This window comes from Coregonus clupeaformis, chromosome 7, assembly GCF_020615455.1.
Source record: "Coregonus clupeaformis isolate EN_2021a chromosome 7, ASM2061545v1, whole genome shotgun sequence".
Lineage (NCBI taxonomy): Eukaryota > Metazoa > Chordata > Actinopteri > Salmoniformes > Salmonidae > Coregonus > Coregonus clupeaformis.
This window is the reverse complement of record NC_059198.1, coordinates 46,795,882-46,813,674: the sequence shown is the minus strand read 5'-3', so window position 1 is coordinate 46,813,674 and position 17,793 is coordinate 46,795,882. Positions and strand designations below refer to the sequence as shown.

General features: G+C 45.1%; 1 protein-coding gene across 3 annotated transcripts in view; it reads left to right on the top strand.

Moving 5' to 3' along the window:
- LOC121569810 (rho GTPase-activating protein 12) overlaps nt 1-17,793 on the top strand; it is a 101,536-nt gene that overhangs the window by 70,975 nt on the left and 12,768 nt on the right. The window contains exons 3-12 of one of the 3 annotated variants that reach the window (XM_041881021.2): nt 4,139-4,411; nt 10,314-10,457; nt 11,122-11,202; nt 12,247-12,372; nt 13,599-13,676; nt 15,186-15,247; nt 15,519-15,600; nt 16,078-16,203; nt 16,859-17,062; nt 17,285-17,387. In XM_041881021.2, coding sequence (XP_041736955.2) covers nt 4,139-4,411; nt 10,314-10,457; nt 11,122-11,202; nt 12,247-12,372; nt 13,599-13,676; nt 15,186-15,247; nt 15,519-15,600; nt 16,078-16,203; nt 16,859-17,062; nt 17,285-17,387 — 1,279 coding nt within the window. The remainder of the gene's footprint in view (nt 1-4,138; nt 4,412-10,313; nt 10,458-11,121; nt 11,203-12,246; nt 12,373-13,598; nt 13,677-15,185; nt 15,248-15,518; nt 15,601-16,077; nt 16,204-16,858; nt 17,063-17,284; nt 17,388-17,793) is intronic. The other 2 variants (XM_041881022.2, XM_041881023.2) reach the window with 2 other exon arrangements.

Sequence of the window (17,793 nt, the reverse complement as noted above, 5' to 3'; positions counted from 1 at the left end):
TGTACCTCCACCTCACTATCGAACTCCAAAACCAAAATATTATTCAGCAGTGGTACATTTGGATTGTCCGTAGTCATGGAAACCAAAACTCGGTGACTGTGTTTGTTGTATGGGCCAGACAGAGTGGCATGTTAAACTGTTGACAAAGCCAACTCTTGTTTCCCCCTAACTTTAAATACACTGGCATTTTTCTTTCTGCACTTTTTCTCAAAATACACTATTATGCAACATGCTGTCTTTTTGTTTCTTGTCTTGACAATATCATAAACTATAGCCTCATTTGTGTGTCCAATTTTTACAGTCTGAGGTAGTTTTTAGAGCTTTTGTATTTTATTTTGTATTTTTTTATTTAACCTTTATTTAACTAGGCAAGTCAGTTAAGAACAAATTTTTATTTACAATGACGGCCTACCAAAAGGCAAAAGGCCTCCTGTGGGGACAGGGGCTGGGATAAAAAAAATATATATGTATATATATACACTGCTCAAAAAAATAAAGGGAACACTTAAACAACACAATGTAACTCCAAGTCAATCACACTTCTGTGAAATCAAACTGTCCACTTAGGAAGCAACACTGATTGACAATACATTTCACATGCTGTTGTGCAAATGGAATAGACAACAGGTGAAAATTATAGGCAATTAGCAAGACACCCCCAATAAAGAGGTGGTTCTGCAGGTGGTGACCACAGACCACTTCTCAGTTCCTATGCTTCCTGGCTGATGTTTTGGTCACTTTTGAATGCTGGCGGTGCTTTCACTCTAGTGGTAGCATGAGACGGAGTCTACAACCCACACAAGTGGCTCAGGTAGTGCAGCTCATCCAGGATGGCACATCAATGCGAGCTGTGGCAAGAAGGTTTGCTGTGTCTGTCAGCGTAGTGTCCAGAGCATGGAGGCACTACCAGGAGACAGGCCAGTACATCAGGAGACGTGGAGGAGGCCGTAGGAGGGCAACAACCCAGCAGCAGGACCGCTACCTCCGCCTTTGTGCAAGGAGGAGCAGGAGGAGCACTGCCAGAGCCCTGCAAAATGACCTCCAGCAGGCCACAAATGTGCATGTGTCTGCTCAAACGGTCAGAAACAGACTCCATGAGGGTGGTATGAGGGCCCGACGTCCACAGGTGGGGGTTGTGGTTATAGCCCAACACCGTGCAGGACGTTTGACATTTGCCAGAGAACACCAAGATTGGCAAATTCGTAACTGGCGCCCTGTGCTCTTCACAGATGAAAGCAGGTTCACACTGAGCACATGTGACAGCCGTGACATTTTACATTTACATTTTAGTCATTTAGCAGACGCTCTTATCCAGAGCGACTTACAGGAGCAATTAGGGTTAAGTGCCTTGCTCAAGGGCACATCGACAGATTTTTCACCTAGTCGGTTCGGGGATTAGAACCAGCGACCTTTCGGTTACTGGCACAACGCTCTTAACCACTAAGCTACCTGCCGCCCCAGAGTCAGTGACAGAGTCTGGAGACGCCGTGGAGAACGTTCTGCTGCCTGCAACATCCTCCAGCATGACCGGTTTGGCGGTGGGTCAGTCATGGTGTGGGGTGGCATTTCTTTGGGGGGCCGCACAGCCCTCCATGTGCTCTCCAGAGGTAGCCTGACTGCCATTAGGTACCGAGATGAGATCCTCAGACCCCTTGTGAGACCATATGCTGGTGCGGTTGGCCCTGGGTTCCTCCTAATGCAAGACAATGCTAGACCTCATGTGGCTGGAGTGTGTCAGCAGTTCCTGCAAGAGGAAGGCATTGATGCTATGGACTGGCCCGCCCGTTCCCCAGACCTGAATCCAATTGAGCACATCTGGGACATCATGTCTCGCTCCATCCACCAACGCCACGTTGCACCACAGACTGTCCAGGAGTTGGCGGATGCTTTAGTCCAGGTCTTTGAGGAGATCCCTCAGGAGACCATCCGCCACCTCATCAGGAGCATGCCCAGGCATTGTACGGAGGTCATACAGGCACGTGGAGGCCACACACACTACTGAGCCTCATTTTGACTTGTTTTAAGGACATTACATCAAAGTTGGATCAGCCTGTAGTGTGGTCTTCCACTTAAATTTTGAGGGTGACTCCAAATCCAGACCTCCATGGGTTGATAAATTTGATTTCCATTGATAATATTTGTGTGATTTTGTTGTCAGCACATTCAACTATGTAAAGAAAAAAGTATTTAATAAGATTATTTCATTCATTCAGATCTAGGATGTGTTGTTTAAGTGTTCCCTTTATTTTTTTGAGCAGTGTATATATATATATATATATATATAAATATAGGAAAAAACACACATCACGACAAGAGAGACACCACAACACTAGGTACACAGCATGGTAGCAACACAACATGACAACAACATGGTAGCAACACAACATGGCAGCAGCACAACATGGTAGCAGCATAACATGGTACAAACATGATTGGGCACAGACAACAGCACAAAGGGCAAGAAGGTAGAGACAACAATACATCACGCGAAGCAGCCACAACTGTCAGTAAGAGTGTCCATGATTGAATATTTGAATGAAGAGATGGAGATAAATCTGTCCAGTTTGAGTGTTTTTTGCAGCCCATTCCAGTCGCTAGCTGCAGCGAACTGAAAAGAGGAGCGACCCAGGGATGTGTGTGTTTTGGGGACCTTTAACAGAATGTGACTGGCAGAACGGCTGTTGTATGTGGAGGATGAGGGCTGCAATAGATATCTTAGATAGGGGGGAGTGAGGCCTAAGAGGGTTTTATAAATAAGCATCAACCAATGGGTCTTGCGACGGGTATACAGAGATGACCAGTTTACAGAGGAGTATAGAGTGCAGTGATGTGTCCTATAAGGAGCATTGGTGGCAAATCTGATGGCCGAATGGTAAAGAACATCTAGCCGCTCGAGAGCACCCTTACCTGCCGATCTATAAATTACATCTCCGTAATCTAGCATGGGTAGGATAGACATCTGAATCAGGGTTAGTTTGGCAGCTTGGGTGAAAGAGGAGCGATTACGATAGAGGAAACCAAGTCTAGATTTTACCTTAGCCTGCAGTTTGGATATGTGCTGAGAGAAGGACAGTGTACTGTCTAGCCATACTCCCAAGTACTTGTATGATGTGACTACCTCAAGCTCTAAACCCTCAGAGGTAGTAATCACACTGGTGGGGAGAGGGGCATTCTTCTTACCAAACCACATTACCTTTTATTTTGGAGGTGTTCAGAACAAGGTTAAGGGCAGAGAAAGCTTTGTTGTAGAGCGTTTAACACAACATCCGCAGTGGGGCCAGCTGAGTATAAAACTCATCTGCATATAAATGGATGAGAGAGCTTCCTACTGCCTGAGATATGTTGTTGATGTACATTTTGTAGCCTGGAATCCCCTGTTTCGTTATTGTTCCAACTGTTTAAATTCCAGGTTAGAGTTTTTTGTAGAACTTGCTGGCTGAGGTTTGTTTGTCTCCACTCCATTATCAGTGGGTACTTCGGTTTAGAGATTGACAGTTGATATCACTGCAGACGCAGAGCACTAGAAGGAGGGTTTCCTATCTGCCTAAACACTTCCTCTTTTCTATAAATCATTATCTCCTAATGTGGGCATTGTATTTAACCCAATAATGGCCAATCAATGTCCAATAATGCTAAATATTGAATCTTATTGTAATGTTTTTATTTTGAACGAGATTAAAAAGTAATGTTGATGCACAATGCATTTGACCGACCTCAGAAAAAGGATAGCTTGAAGTGTGTAGGATACCATGCAGCATATTTCGTTTTGACACTGGGCTAGGAACAGATGGATACAGCATGTTGCAACGTCCGTCCGTACCCCGTGTCTGATTGCCAAAGCTGCCCATCCTCCTTCTCCTTCTCCTTCCTGCCTTGCCGTGCAGACTGTATCACTGAATCTACCCTCTCCACTCCTTCCCCTTTCTGTTATGTACTCCATAGTTCTGTCAGGGTTAACGTCTCCTTCGCTCTATTTCTTCTGTATCCCTCATCTAAAACTGCCCTCTCCTTCTCCGCTCTGTATTGTACCTCCATAGTTCTCCATAAATGTAACCTTTCTGGTCAGTGCATGCTGGCCATGCTACTCTGTTAGTTTTTCACAAAAGACCTCTCCCCTCTATCTCTCTCCCCTCTCCAGACGACGTCTCCGGTGGGGCAAGGCCGGCCCGAGTCCCCTGTCTACACTAACCTCCAGGAGCTGAAGATCTCCCAGTCCAGCCTGCCCCCCCTCCCCTCCAGCACCCCACTGCACATCCTTGGGGACTGGGAGACCCACAAGGACCTCACCGGTAGACACTTCTACTATAACAGAGCCACCGGGGAGCGCACGTGGAAACCGCCCCGCGCACGGGATGCTAGTGGCAGTACCAGTAGTAGTCGGGGAGACCCGCATGGCATGGGAGAGATGGAGGTAGGTAACACACCCCCTGTGCACCCAAACAAAACAGATGCACATTCCATTGACTGTCATGTTGTAGATACAGTCAGAGCAGAAGCTGAGCTGTAAGGAAAGAAGGCAAATAGTTTGGTTTGGATCCAACTGAGGAAGTTTAACCCAGCATGTTGACCCCTGCCACTGATTTACAGTCTACCTAATCTATCTGTATCCTAATGTGTCAACAACTGGGTCATTCCACGCAATGGGTGCCTTTTGTACATGCAAACTTTTAAGAAATGAACATTAAAATAACATTCAATTGCATGGGGGATATGTTTAGCCTACGGAAAAACACCTTTTCCCATCTCAGGCAATAAAAACTTATGAACTAAGAGCATTTTATCTGCACTGGTACCACACTGTCTGTCAACACTGTCTGTCAACTGCCTTAACTATTATTTAAAAGCATGTTTGAGATAAATCCAACATTTTCTCATTGATCAAGTATCCCTTGTACAATACACTCATACAGTATAATATAAAACTGATAAAGTTACTGTTGGGCCTCTAACATGATTGATGATAACAGGGTTGAGGTTTTAGGTGAAGATCGACCATTACTCCTCATGTGGTGAAGTGCATGGGACCACATGGTGTTCAAGAAATTAGGAATTATACATATGTTCCACACATAATGAAAGTTTTCATAACATTCATTGAGCAAACAGGCTTGACATGTTGAGCTCGACCACATCAGCCAAAGATGATAAAACAATTATAAATACAGTGCCTTCAGAAAGTGTTCACACCCCTTGACTTTTTCCACATTTTGTTGTGTTACAAGGTGGGATTAAAATGGATTAAATTGTAATCTACACAATATACTCTGTAAAGTGGAAGAAAAATCCCAACATTTGTAAAAAAAAAAAAAAAAAAACATATATGGAAACTAAAACACTATTACATCTTCATTACATAAGTATTCAACCCGCTGAGTCAATACATGTTAGAATCACCTTTGGCATCGATTACAGCTGTGAGTCTTTCTGGGTAGGTCTCTAAGAGCTTTGCACACCTGGATTGTACAATATTTGCACATTATTCTTTTTAAAATTCTTCAAGCTCTTTCAAGTTGGTTGTTGATCATTCCTAGACAGCCATTTTCAGGTCTTGCCATAGAGTTCTTAGGCAGATTTAAGTCAAAACTGTAACTAGGCCACTCAGGAACATTCAATGTCATCTTGGTAAGCAACTCCAGTGTATATTTGGCCTTATAATATATTTATTGTGTACAGGCTTCCTTTTTTACACTGTAATTTAGGTAAGTATTGTGGAGTAACTACAATGTCGTTGATCCATCATCAGTTTTCTCCTATCACAGTCATGAAACTTTGTAACTGTTTTAAAGTCACCATTGGCCTCATGGTGAAATCCCTGAGCGGTTTCCTTCCTCTCCGGCAACTGAGTTAGGAAGGACGCCTGTATCTTTGTAGTGAATGGGGGTATTGATACACCATCCAAAGTGTAATTAATAACTTCACCATGCTCAAAGGGATATTCAATGTCTGTTTTTTTTTTACCCATCTACCAATAGGTGTCCTTCTTTGCAAGGCATTGGAAAACCTCCCTGGTCTTTGTGGTTGAATCTGTGTTTGAAATTCACTGCTCGATTGAGGGACCTTACAGATAATTGTATGTGTGGGGTACAGAGATGAAGTAGTCATTCAAAAATAATTTTAAACAATATTATTGCACACAGAGTCCATGCAACTTATTATGTGACTTGTTAAGCAATTGTTTACTCCTGAACTTATTTAAGCTTGCCATAAAAAAAGGGGTTAAATACATTTCAGCTTTTCATTTAAAATTAATTTGTAATAATTTCTAAAAACATAATTCCACTTATGGGTTATTGTGTGTAGGCCAGTGACACACAATCTCAATTTAAATTCAGGCTGTAACACAACAAAATGTGGCAAAAGTCAAGGGGTGTAAATACTTTCTGAAGGAACTGTAGGCCAAAAAGAGAGAGAAGACTTACTTCCTTTTCCACCATGCTGTTCAGAAGACCCAAATGATGTCACCTGCTGTGAAAAAATAATTTAACTTGGTGTAATGGTGTCACGCTCTGGCTCCGGGACTTTGTATGTTGAGCCAGGGTGTGTTCGTTTTGTTGTGTTTTGGTTGGTTGTCTTTGGTTGTGTTTTCTTGGTTGATCGAGTGACTCCCAATCAGAGGTAACGAGTGTCAGCTGTCGGCTCGTTATCTCTGATTGGGAGCCATATTTAAACTGTCTGTGTTCACCTTGTGTTTGTGGGTTTTTGTTCCTTGTCAGTCATTGTTACTGTGGACTTTACGAATCGTCTATTGTTTTGGTTTTGGCACTTTAATTAAATAAAGTCATGTTCGCTCAACGCGCTGCGCTTTGGTCTACTCATTTCGTAGACGATCGTGACAGAAAAACCCACCGTAAAAGGACCAAGCAGCGTGTCCAGGAGCAAGGAGACTGGACATGGGAGGAAGCGCCGGGTAAGGAGATAGAGAGGCTGGCGATGGCCCAGGTGGGCAAATCGTGGTCCTGGGAGGACATGCTCGGGGGCAAGGGACCTTGGGGTAGGATCAAGGAGAGGAGCAACGGCGTCAGCAGGGCCATCGTCGGAAGGACGAGAGGCAACCCCAAGAAATTTTTTGGGGGGGGGCACATGGCTTGGGCGGCTGGGCAGCAGGAGGCTGCCACAGGGCAATTTGGAGAGGAGGCCACCGGGTTTTGGGGGCCAGAAGGCAGGTTGGCGAGGCCGGGATGGAGAGCGGAACCAACTTCCCGTACTCAGGCATGGCAGCATGGGACGGGGCAGGTTCCGCGGTATGCGGAGCAGCGTACGGTGCCACGAGTGGTCCGGCACAGTCCTGTACGTCCTGTACGAGCACCCCGCACGTGTCGTGCGAAGGGGGGTATGCAGCCAGGACGGAGTGTGCCGGCTCAACGCTCGTGGTCTCCTATGCCTCTCCGCGGTCCCGGATATCCTGCTCCAGTATCACGTGCTGTCATGTCGGTACGGGTACACAGCCCTGTACGTCCTGTGCGGATGCCTCACACAGAGTGTGTGAGGGTAGGCATTCAGCCGGGACGGGTTGTGGCCGCTCTTCATTCCAGGTCTCCTATCCGTCTCCACAGTCCGGTGAGGCCTGTCCCTGCTCCACGCACTAAGTTAATGGTGCGCGTTGCCAGCCCAGCCCGGCCTGTCCCTGCTCTACGCACAAAGCCTACGGTGTGCGTCGCCAGCCCAGCCCGGCCTGTTCCTGCTCTACGCACAAAGCCTACGGGGTGCGTTGCCAGCCCAGCCCGGCCTGTTCCTGCTCTACGCACAAAGTCTACGGGGTGCGTTGCCAGCCCAGCCCGGCCTGTCCCTGCTCTACGCACAAAGCCTACGGTGTGCGTCGCCAGCCCAGCCCGGCCTGTTCCTGCTCCACGCACAAAACCTACGGTGTGCGTCGCCAGCCCAGCCCGGCCTGTTCCTGCTCCACGCACAGAACCTACGGTGTGCGTCGCCAGCCCAGCCCGGCCTGTTCCTGCTACTCGCACCAAGCCAAGGGTGCGAGTCGTCAGCCGGATCCAGCCTGTTCCTGCTACTCGCACCAAGCCAAGGGTGCGAGTCGTCAGCCTGGTTCAGCCCGTTCCTGCTACTCGCACCAAGCCAGGGGTACGAGTCGTCAGCCTGGTTCAGCCCGTTCCTGCTACTCGCACCAAGCCAAGGGTGTGAGTCGTCAGCCTGGTTCAGCCCGTTCCTGCTACTCGCACCAAGCCAGGGGTGCGAGTCGTCAGCCTGATCCAGCCCATTCCTGCTACTCGCACCAAGCCAGGGATGCGAGTCGTCAGCCTGGTGAGGCCCGTTCCGAATCCACGCATCAAGCCTAGGGTGCGTATCGTCGGCCAGGTCCGGTCCGTTCCTGCCTCACGCGCCAAGCCAGGGGTGCGCGTCGTCAGTCCAGATCCTACCAGCTGGGTCAGGTCGGACCGGGGGCGCTACGGGGGGATTGAAGAAGGGTGGTGGTCAAGCCCGAGCCGGAGCCGCCTCCGAGGAGTAATGCCCACCCAGCCCTCCCCTGTTTGGGGTTTTGAGGCGCGGTCGCAGTCCGCGCCTTTAGGGGGGGGTACTGTCACGCTCTGGCTCCGGGACTTTGTATGTTGAGCCAGGGTGTGTTCGTTTTGTTGTGTTTTGGTTGGTTGTCTTTGGTTGTGTTTTCTTGGTTGATCGAGTGACTCCCAATCAGAGGTAACGAGTGTCAGCTGTCGGCTCGTTATCTCTGATTGGGAGCCATATTTAAACTGTCTGTGTTCACCTTGTGTTTGTGGGTTTTTGTTCCTTGTCAGTCATTGTTACTGTGGACTTTACGAATCGTCTATTGTTTTGGTTTTGGCACTTTAATTAAATAAAGTCATGTTCGCTCAACGCGCTGCGCTTTGGTCTACTCATTTCGTAGACGATCGTGACAAATGGTCCATTATTTTAAAGGGGTAAGTTGTTTGCATGACAGGGTTGGCTTTAAAATGATGGACAGACGTACATCCATCACTAATCACGTCAATATAAATAATAATCTTCAGTAATTACTTTGTCAAAGCAGCAAAATGACTAGGCCTTTACAATTATGGTGAAACTTGAAGAAATTTGGATTAAGTGGGTTGAAATCTCCCTAGAATTGACAAAAGGTTGACGGAGGGACATGTCAAAATGTTGCATTTTGTCACTTTAGCAAGCCTTTATTCATATTAAAAATCAGATTTACTGAATTCTCCATATGGTCTATATTAAAGTGCACTTCATTTAATAACAGGCTTTTAAAATTCATTATTGGTGCATAATTCCTTCTTAAAATTTCAAAGGAAAAGACACCCATTTCGTGAAACGAACCAACTGCTCTGAAAGGTGGCCTTGGGTCCCAGGTTCAGGTCTTGAGGCTAAAGGTAGTGGTCTGGTGACTGGTCTGGCTCAGTGGTAGTCCAGATCCTATTACGGCTCTCTCCCTGTGTTTCTGTAACGGGTGAGAGTGTAACTGTGTTAAAGAAACCAGGTCAGGACTGAAGTAGGTTTCAGGCTGTAGCTGTACTATATTTAAGTACCAGTTAGAGAGACGCTGGTTCATCAGATGTAATACCACGGCTGACTGAAGCATAGACTCTGTACCTCCCAAATGGAACCCTATTCCTTATTAAGTGCACTACTTTTTACCAGGGCCCATTAAAAGTAGTGCACTAAATAGGGTATAGGGTGCCATTTGGAACATATCCTGTGTCTACTCTGCAAGGCAGTAGTTTACATCTATTACTACTGTGGGAAGCATTAAGTACTGTATTTGTATAGGCAAATAGAGGAATAGTTTATTTCCAACTAACTGTAAAGGTTGTGTTGTGGTAACTGAGGGCAGGGAAACAAGCTGGTGCTATTTTGATGAGGGGAAATATTTCCCGGTCAGGTAGTAAAATAAAAGTCTGTAAGAGTGTCCTCAATTTGGATTTCATGTAGTGTTACTGCTACAACACTGCCCCCCATGATGTGAACTATCAGATTGTTACTTTGTTTCCAACTTGCCATATGAAATGCTGGGAAATAAACACAAATATCCATAGTTGATCAATGTCTCCTTTTCCTGGGAACTGTTGACTTTTTCTGTGGTGGTTGCACTTTATGGTTGGGCATTTTCCTTTTTCAATTAAGGTTGTTTTTATGGGTACTTGGGCACTCTCCAGCTACATCTTTGATCATTCACTACTAACTCTTCTAAAGGCAAAACAAGAGCAATTGAGATATCAATCAATTGATCTATCGATCTACATATGACTCTAAAAAACCTCTCTGTTCTCCCAGAATAACAATGGTCTCTTTTTCTCTCTTTCTCACCCTTTTCTCCCCCCTCCCTGCTGCCCCTCATGCAGCCCCTGTCTTCCGAGGAGAACTGTCACAGCAGCACCTACTCCAGTCAGTCAGACAGTCAGTATGGATCTCCCCCTAGAGGTTGGTCAGAGGAACTGGATGAACACGGACACACCCTCTATGTCTGTGAACATACTCATGAGAAGGTACTGGGGCTCTCCTCTTTTAGTTTCACTCTCTCCGTTTCTCTGTCACTCCTCCCAGGGCTAAGGGTGTTATCATAGGTTCATGGGGGATGGGTATTTGGTATTTATTAGGATCCCCATTAGCCGCTGCAAAGGCATCAGCTACTCTTCCTGAGGTCCACATGAAACATGACATAATACATAGTACAGAACATTATTAGTCAAGGACTGAAATACATACATTTAAAACATCACACACAGCCTACATATCAGTACATACACACAATATCTAGGTTTAATACATAATACAGTGCAAATTACAATACAAGATATATATATAATGGCTGTGTCATAAGGTGTTCTTTTATCGTTTTTTTAAACTTGTTTTATTGCTAGCTTGAGTTACCTGGGGTTGCAGAGAGTTCCATGTAGTCATGGCTCAATTTAATACTGTGCGTTATCCCACACATACCATTGGGAGGACTGACTGTGGGGATGTCGGGTTGTTGATTTCTCTTACTTGATCGAGAATGTTTCTTTACTTCTTTATTTGAAACTTTCTACCCTGCTATACTCTGTTTTCCGGTCGTCATTGATAACCCATTGTTCTGTATTTTTACAGAGTATTATTTTCCATGTGAATTATGAAACTGTGTTCAGTGCTCATTAGAGTTTGTGTTTGTAGTGGATAAAGCACGTGGACGAGCAGGGGAGGCTATACTACTACAGCGCAGACGGCTCCAGGTCCGAATGGGAACTACCCAAAGTAAGTCAACACATTTTAATGTCTTTCATTTATTTGTATGGGCCGAATCCTAACTTCCACTTACATTGAATCATTGACATCAATGCATGACTAAGTAAAGATTGTACTCAAGTGGAAGTGAGGATTCGTCCTAGAATTACTTCTACTAGAGATCATCCAATTGGGGCGAATCTCAATTGCATACTCCTCGGGTCCTCTCTACGCCTCCTTCTCAAAACCCATTGGAGGAGAAGGCCAGAGGGGAGGGACCTCTGGCTTTCTCATTCGATGGGTTTTGAAAAGGAGGCGAGGAGTGAGGATGCAATTTAGATTCTTCCTTGATTTTGGTTTTGGCTTTGCCTCGTATGACACCGCTGCATCAGTCTATTTCCTCCACTGTGATCTAGTCACCAGTCTCTGTCTTATCACCTTAACTGGTCTGGACACCTGTAGTCCATTGACGGAGCAGAGGTTGTGCCCTAATGTACCTGACAGTGACCATTAGTGGCTAGTTACTCTCCTGTAATCTTGTTGGTTAAGCAGAGATCAGACAGGTAAAGAATAGGCGTTAGCTTTCATTTGGCTGGTCAACCGGCGGGCTGAGTGGACACACGCAGGGATGCAGGCAGACAGACACGCAGATAGGCTGGGTTTGGTGGTATCCTTTAGCAACCCTGGAAGAAGACACCGGTGGGGGGCTCCTTCTCTCTGAAGGGGTCCAACTGATGGATGACTGATGATACGCTGGGCCATGAGAGGAGAGGTATGAAGAAGAGATACTGGATACATGCCAAGCCACGCCTCTTCTAGGACCTTTACTTTACTCTGTTGGTGTTGTTATCTGGTCATTGGATAACGAGTTAACCCTGGAACTCCCTTTCTCTCACCCTTGCCCACCCTCTCTCTCTCACCCTTGCCCACCCTCTCTCTCACCCTTGCCCACCCTCTCTCTCACCCTTGCCCACCCTCTCTCTCACCCTTGCCCACCTTCTCTCTCTCTTTTTCTCACTCCCTTTCTCTCACCCTCCCTCTCCCCCCTCTCACTCCCTTCTTCCCTCCCTCCAGTACAACGTGTCCCCCCCTCAGCCAGGCGATCCCCCCAAGAGTCGCAGCCTGGAGAGGAAACAGTCAGACCCCATTGTCCTTACCAAGTGGAGACACAGCACCTACGTACTAGACCTCAACGATAAGGTAAGACCACATGCTCTGTCTGTGTGTATCCTACAGTCCAGTTCTATTGGCAACTCTGTTTACATGCAGGCAATGTTTACTCCTGTCATCACTAGGGTTTGGGTCAATTCCATTTCATTTCAGTCAATTCCGGAAGTAAACTGAAATTCCAATTTTCCTCATTGCTTTTCAATGAATTGACTGAATTGAATGGAACTGCCACCAACCCTGGTTGTCACCAGTCACCACTTGTTTTGATGCTGTAAATAAGTTTGACGCTGCTCTGTAAGAGTGTTCTTGAACCCTATCTAAGCCATCTGGTCAGTAGTTTCTGGTCAGCACAACAGGGGGTCAGTCTGGCCAGTGTGTTGTCCCTTTGCATCCTCTTGGCCTTGCTTGGGTCTCAGTGAGTTTAATCCCTGAATACCTTGGGCTCTTATATTAACTCTGTGTGGGTGTGAAGAGGATACGAGTCACACAGGGTAATCCACTAGCTACTCCTCTCATTGACAAATCCCAGTCAGATGCGATGTAGGCTAAACCTTGCTTTCAAAGCATTCTCTTTGGGACGAGTCCATTGGTTCAATTGTACCTGGATAAGTGAATCAGGTGCAGCCTTAGTATTTGAATTTATCTGACAGAATAATTTGATCCAAGTCTGTCTAGTTCTGTTACAGTTCTCTTTAAAAAAAACTCAGGCTCTGGCCATCACATGGGGAGAGTTGGTCGCTCTCTTTACTGCGGTGAAGTTAGTATCCCTCGCTCTCACGCCTCCCCTCTTACCCCACCTCCACCAATCCAGAGCGAAAACGATCAGATACCTACCTATTGCTGATTTAAACCAGAAATGCAGTGTATGAGCTTCTCACAAAGTCTTAACTCGATCTTGAATCAATTTCCCTTACTCAATCAAATGTCCTGTGTTGATCTCTGTCTGTGTGTGAGTCAAACCTGAAAGTGCAACAAAGCCTTTAAACAAACAAACATCTTTCCTTATTAGTTGACACGACCACTTCACAATAACCTAGTTGTATATTGGCATAACCAGTTAGAAATCCATTGTCAATTTGACGTCAGATACTCCGGCTTAAGTACCATGAAAGATTTCTGCTCCAGATTCTTGATTAATTTTCTCTTCCTGACTAACTAACCATAAATCTAACCATAATCTTCTGCTTATCTTCTCTAGTCTCCATCATCATCATGTTGGCCTTGTTCTTTATCATTCTGTCTGTATCATTGTGTAGGAGTGTGGGCCTGCAGTCCCCAAGCCAAGTTCTCCTGACTTTGACTTCTGCCCCTCATCTCCCAAGCACCCCTCAATCGTTAGTATTCCCTGGCTTTCGCTCCACAACATGCAACATCCATCTAACATTTTATATCTCCTCACTCTATGCATGCCTTTACTCATCATCCTCTATCCTCTGGATCCATCTGTCTTTCTCTCCTGCATGTGTCCTTTCTGTTTCTCCTATCTGCTACTGTAACCAAAGGCCATTATACTGTCCAATAGTCCTATCCTTTAGTTTAGTTTATGTTGAATGTTTGTCTGTTAGGGTAATGTCTTTCACCTTGTTGGACCACTGAGCACAGACTGTTTGAATCAGTAGTTTGTGTCTGTGTAATAGCACCCTCTACTGCAAGGAACTATGTCTGTCTATATGGGCATCACACCCCTTTCACTGCCCCATTTCCTCTAGTACTTTGTGTGTGTGTGTGTGTGTGTGTCTTTGTGTCATTATGTGTATATGTGTGTACATCAGTACATACACTGAGTGTACAAAACATTAGGAACACCTGCTCTTTCCATGACATAGACTGACCAGTGAAAGCTATGATCCCTTATTGATGTCACTTGTTAAATCCTCTTCAAATAGTGTAAATGAAGGGTAGGAGACAGGTTAAAGACAATTGAGACATGGATTGTGTATGTGTGCCATTCAGAGGGTGAATGGGCAAGACAAAATATTTCAGTGCCTTTGAACAGGGTATGGTAATAGGTGCCAGGTGCACCTGTTTGAGTGTGTCAAGAACTGCAACGCTGCTGGGTTTTTCACGCTCAACAGTTTCCCTTATGTATCAAGAATGGTCCACCACCCAAAGGACAGCATTGGAATCAACATGGGCCAGCATCCCTGTGGAACGCAATCGACACCTTGTAAAGTCCATGCCCTGACGAATTTACATTTGACATTTTAGTCATTTAGCAGACGCTCTTATCCAGAGCGACTTACAGTTAGTGAGTGCATACGTATTTTTTTATTTTTTTGATGACAAAAGGGGTTGCAACTCAATATTAGGAAGGTATTCCTAATGTTTTGTACACTCAGTGGTATGTTTGTGTTAGTGTGTGCTCAAGGCACGAGCCTCATTATATTGTTATTATTTTTCTGTATCTCACCCGCCGCTGGCTGTGTTTTTCCTCTCCCCTGCTGTGTGTGTGTGCGCGCGCACTGCAAAAAGTGAAATCTAAGTAAGTCTAAATATATATCTTATATTGAGTGATAATTCACAAAAAAACTTGTTTACCTAAAAAAATGGTTAATACAGGTATTGTCTTCTTATTTCAAGATATTTTACCTTAATAAGACAAAAAATATTTTGAAATAAGATAATTACTTTTATTAGGTTAAAATAAGCAACATGATCTGCCAATGACGTTAGATAAATTAGCTTGGTACGAAAAAACAACAACATTTTAAGTGAATTATCACTCAATAGAATATATTTAGGCTTGCTTAGATTTCACTTTTTGCAGTGTGTGTATGTGTGTGGTGTGTTTGTACCTTCTGGGTCTGACTGTGTTTACGTCTCCTGTCTGTCTCCCTCCACAGCCCTCTGAGAAGTGTGGAGTCCTCAACGTCACCAAAATCACTGAGAATGGCAAGAAAGTCAGGTAAACCTGAGAGAACATACATTATAAAGATCATGTAGATTAGATTAGAAATTGTTATCATTCTGTTATGAGGAAATTGGAGGATAATACAGCATCATACAAACAAAACAATAAATATATTTGTTGAAATAATGGACAGACTGATGGTTGATAAATGGTTGTGTTGGGACGTGGTTGATAAATGGTTGTGTTCTGACTTGGTTGATGGTTAATAAAGGGTTGTGTTGTGACGTGGTTGATAAATGTTTGTGTTGTGACATGGTTCAAACAGAAAGAACTGGACATCGTCGTGGACGGTACTACAGGGCTCCTCGCTGCTCTTCGCTAAAGGACAGGGGAGTGGCACCAGCTGGGTACGTACCCCATCAGCCGCCTTGTTAGGAACCATCTTGGGTGAAAGAATGTGGCAGAGTTTGTACAGTTGAAGTACATTTTTGGATTTAAAAATGAATAAATCTGAGCTAATTGCCTCCCCTACTTTTCCAATAACCTGCAGGATTTTATTTTACTTCAAAGTAGTGCCTAAGAACTACCTGGCTGGCTGTCTATCTCCATTTAGGAGTAGTACACCATACCTCTTCCTATTTGCTCTTTAGTTTCCCTTCTCCCTTCTCCTTTCATCCGTCTGTGACTCTTTATTTCTCATTTGACATCATTCTCTCCTCTCCTCTCCTCTCCTCTCCTCTCCTCTCCTCTCCTCTCCTCTCCTCTCCTCTCCTCTCCTCTCCTCTCCTCTCCTCTCCTCTCCTCTCCTCTCCTCTCCTCTCCTCTCCTCTCCACTCCTCTCCTCTCCTCTCCTCTCCTCTCCTCTTTCCTCTCCTCATCCAAAGTCCTACCGTAGTGGCTCCATCCCTGAGCTGCTGCTCACTCTGCTGGCCAACTGGAAGCGTTCAGTCAAGCCCCGCCCAGCTGTCTCCTATGTCCACTCTGTCCATGAGTGTTCCAAGGCTGCCACTGTATGTCTCCTCTGTCCCTGTGCATGTCTCCCATGTGTCCCTCTGCCTGTCCATCACACTCACACTGTCCTATCCCCTGCCTGCTGCTCATAACCTCATCTGATTGGGTGACCAAGGGGGTGGGAGGGAACTTTGAGTTTCAGGCATGCGCTCCCTCTGGATAATTTTTCCTGATATCATGATTTGAAGATTGAATCGTCTTGATTGGTTACCCCAGTTTGCCTGAGAGGTGATGTTTGTAAAAACTAGAAGAGTGTTCCAAAGAATGAAGAATACATGATTGAGTTTCTGTTTATTTTTAGAACAATATATGAAAAAGAAAATAGAGGAGCTGTTTCCTAGATAAAGGTGTAAAAAGGCATACAATAATACAGTGCTTTAAAAAATGTAATAAAATGTGATAACAATTTAACTTCACCGTAATACAGTACTAAATGTCCAGCTTGTAACACAGTGGTGTGAATATGATAATCTGTGTTTATCTTCAAGTAAACCTAGCAACTATAACACAGTAACTTGTAACCTAACACTGCTTTCGTTGTTTTTAATGCAACTTGAAATAATAACCGTGTGAAAAGTACTCATGAAAGATTTACCACTATTACTAACCTTGATTACTATCCAGCTGATCGTCTGAATGTTGATTTCCTTGTAGAAGTTTGGGGTTAACCAGTCGAAGCCGGAGTTCACTGTGGATCTCAGAGGGGGGTCAGTGGATTGGGCCTCGAAGGATAAATCCAGCAAGAAGCACGTCATTGAGCTGAAGACCCGTCAGGGGACGGACCTGCTGATCCAATCAGAGATCGACAGCGTCATCAACGACTGGTACCGAGTCCTGACAGATACCATCAGTACACATGTGAGTGGACCTCTCCTCTCAGCCTATCTATCTTCTCAGTTCTGAACATAGTAGTTACGGTACCACACCTCTGTAAAGTACAAGTCAGGTTTGTCAACATCCACAACGAGGGGCTTCTGAAATGTATGCATTTATCGGTAATCTGTTCAGTACCACACCCTTTCAGGGCAGACGTGGTCCAGGCTGACTTTAATAACTTGTGTTGTTTGTGTGTGTGGACAGGCATGGGAGTCAGATGAAGCCATAGAGGAGGACATGCCTGAGTCCCCTTGGGCAGAGAAACAAGACAAGGAGAAAGACCACAGAGACTCCAAGAAAAACAGAGGTTCCTTGACTAAATACGCTGTGTGTGTGTGTGTGTTGCGCTCGCGCGTCAGTGTTAATTTTGTCAACAAAAATAGTGACTAAAATATTCATCATTTTTAAGTGGCAAAAATAGACCCAGAAAAAACTATAACTAAACAAAAATGATTTTTCATTTCAGTTGACTAAAGCGAGACGAGACAAAATGATCTCTGTGACTAAAATCTGACTACTAAGTGGACTGGACAATCGTTTTTGGAAAGATTGAGCGCTTTTCAGTGATAAGCACAATTAAAATTAGCAGCACAGATGCGCAGCGCAGTTCTGTTCAGCATTGGGAAGGATGCGTCACAGCTGGTGAGCTGCGGGGGGGCAAGGGATGAGTGTGGGCAGACAGGCTCCGCCTCAGATTATACATATTGCGCAGG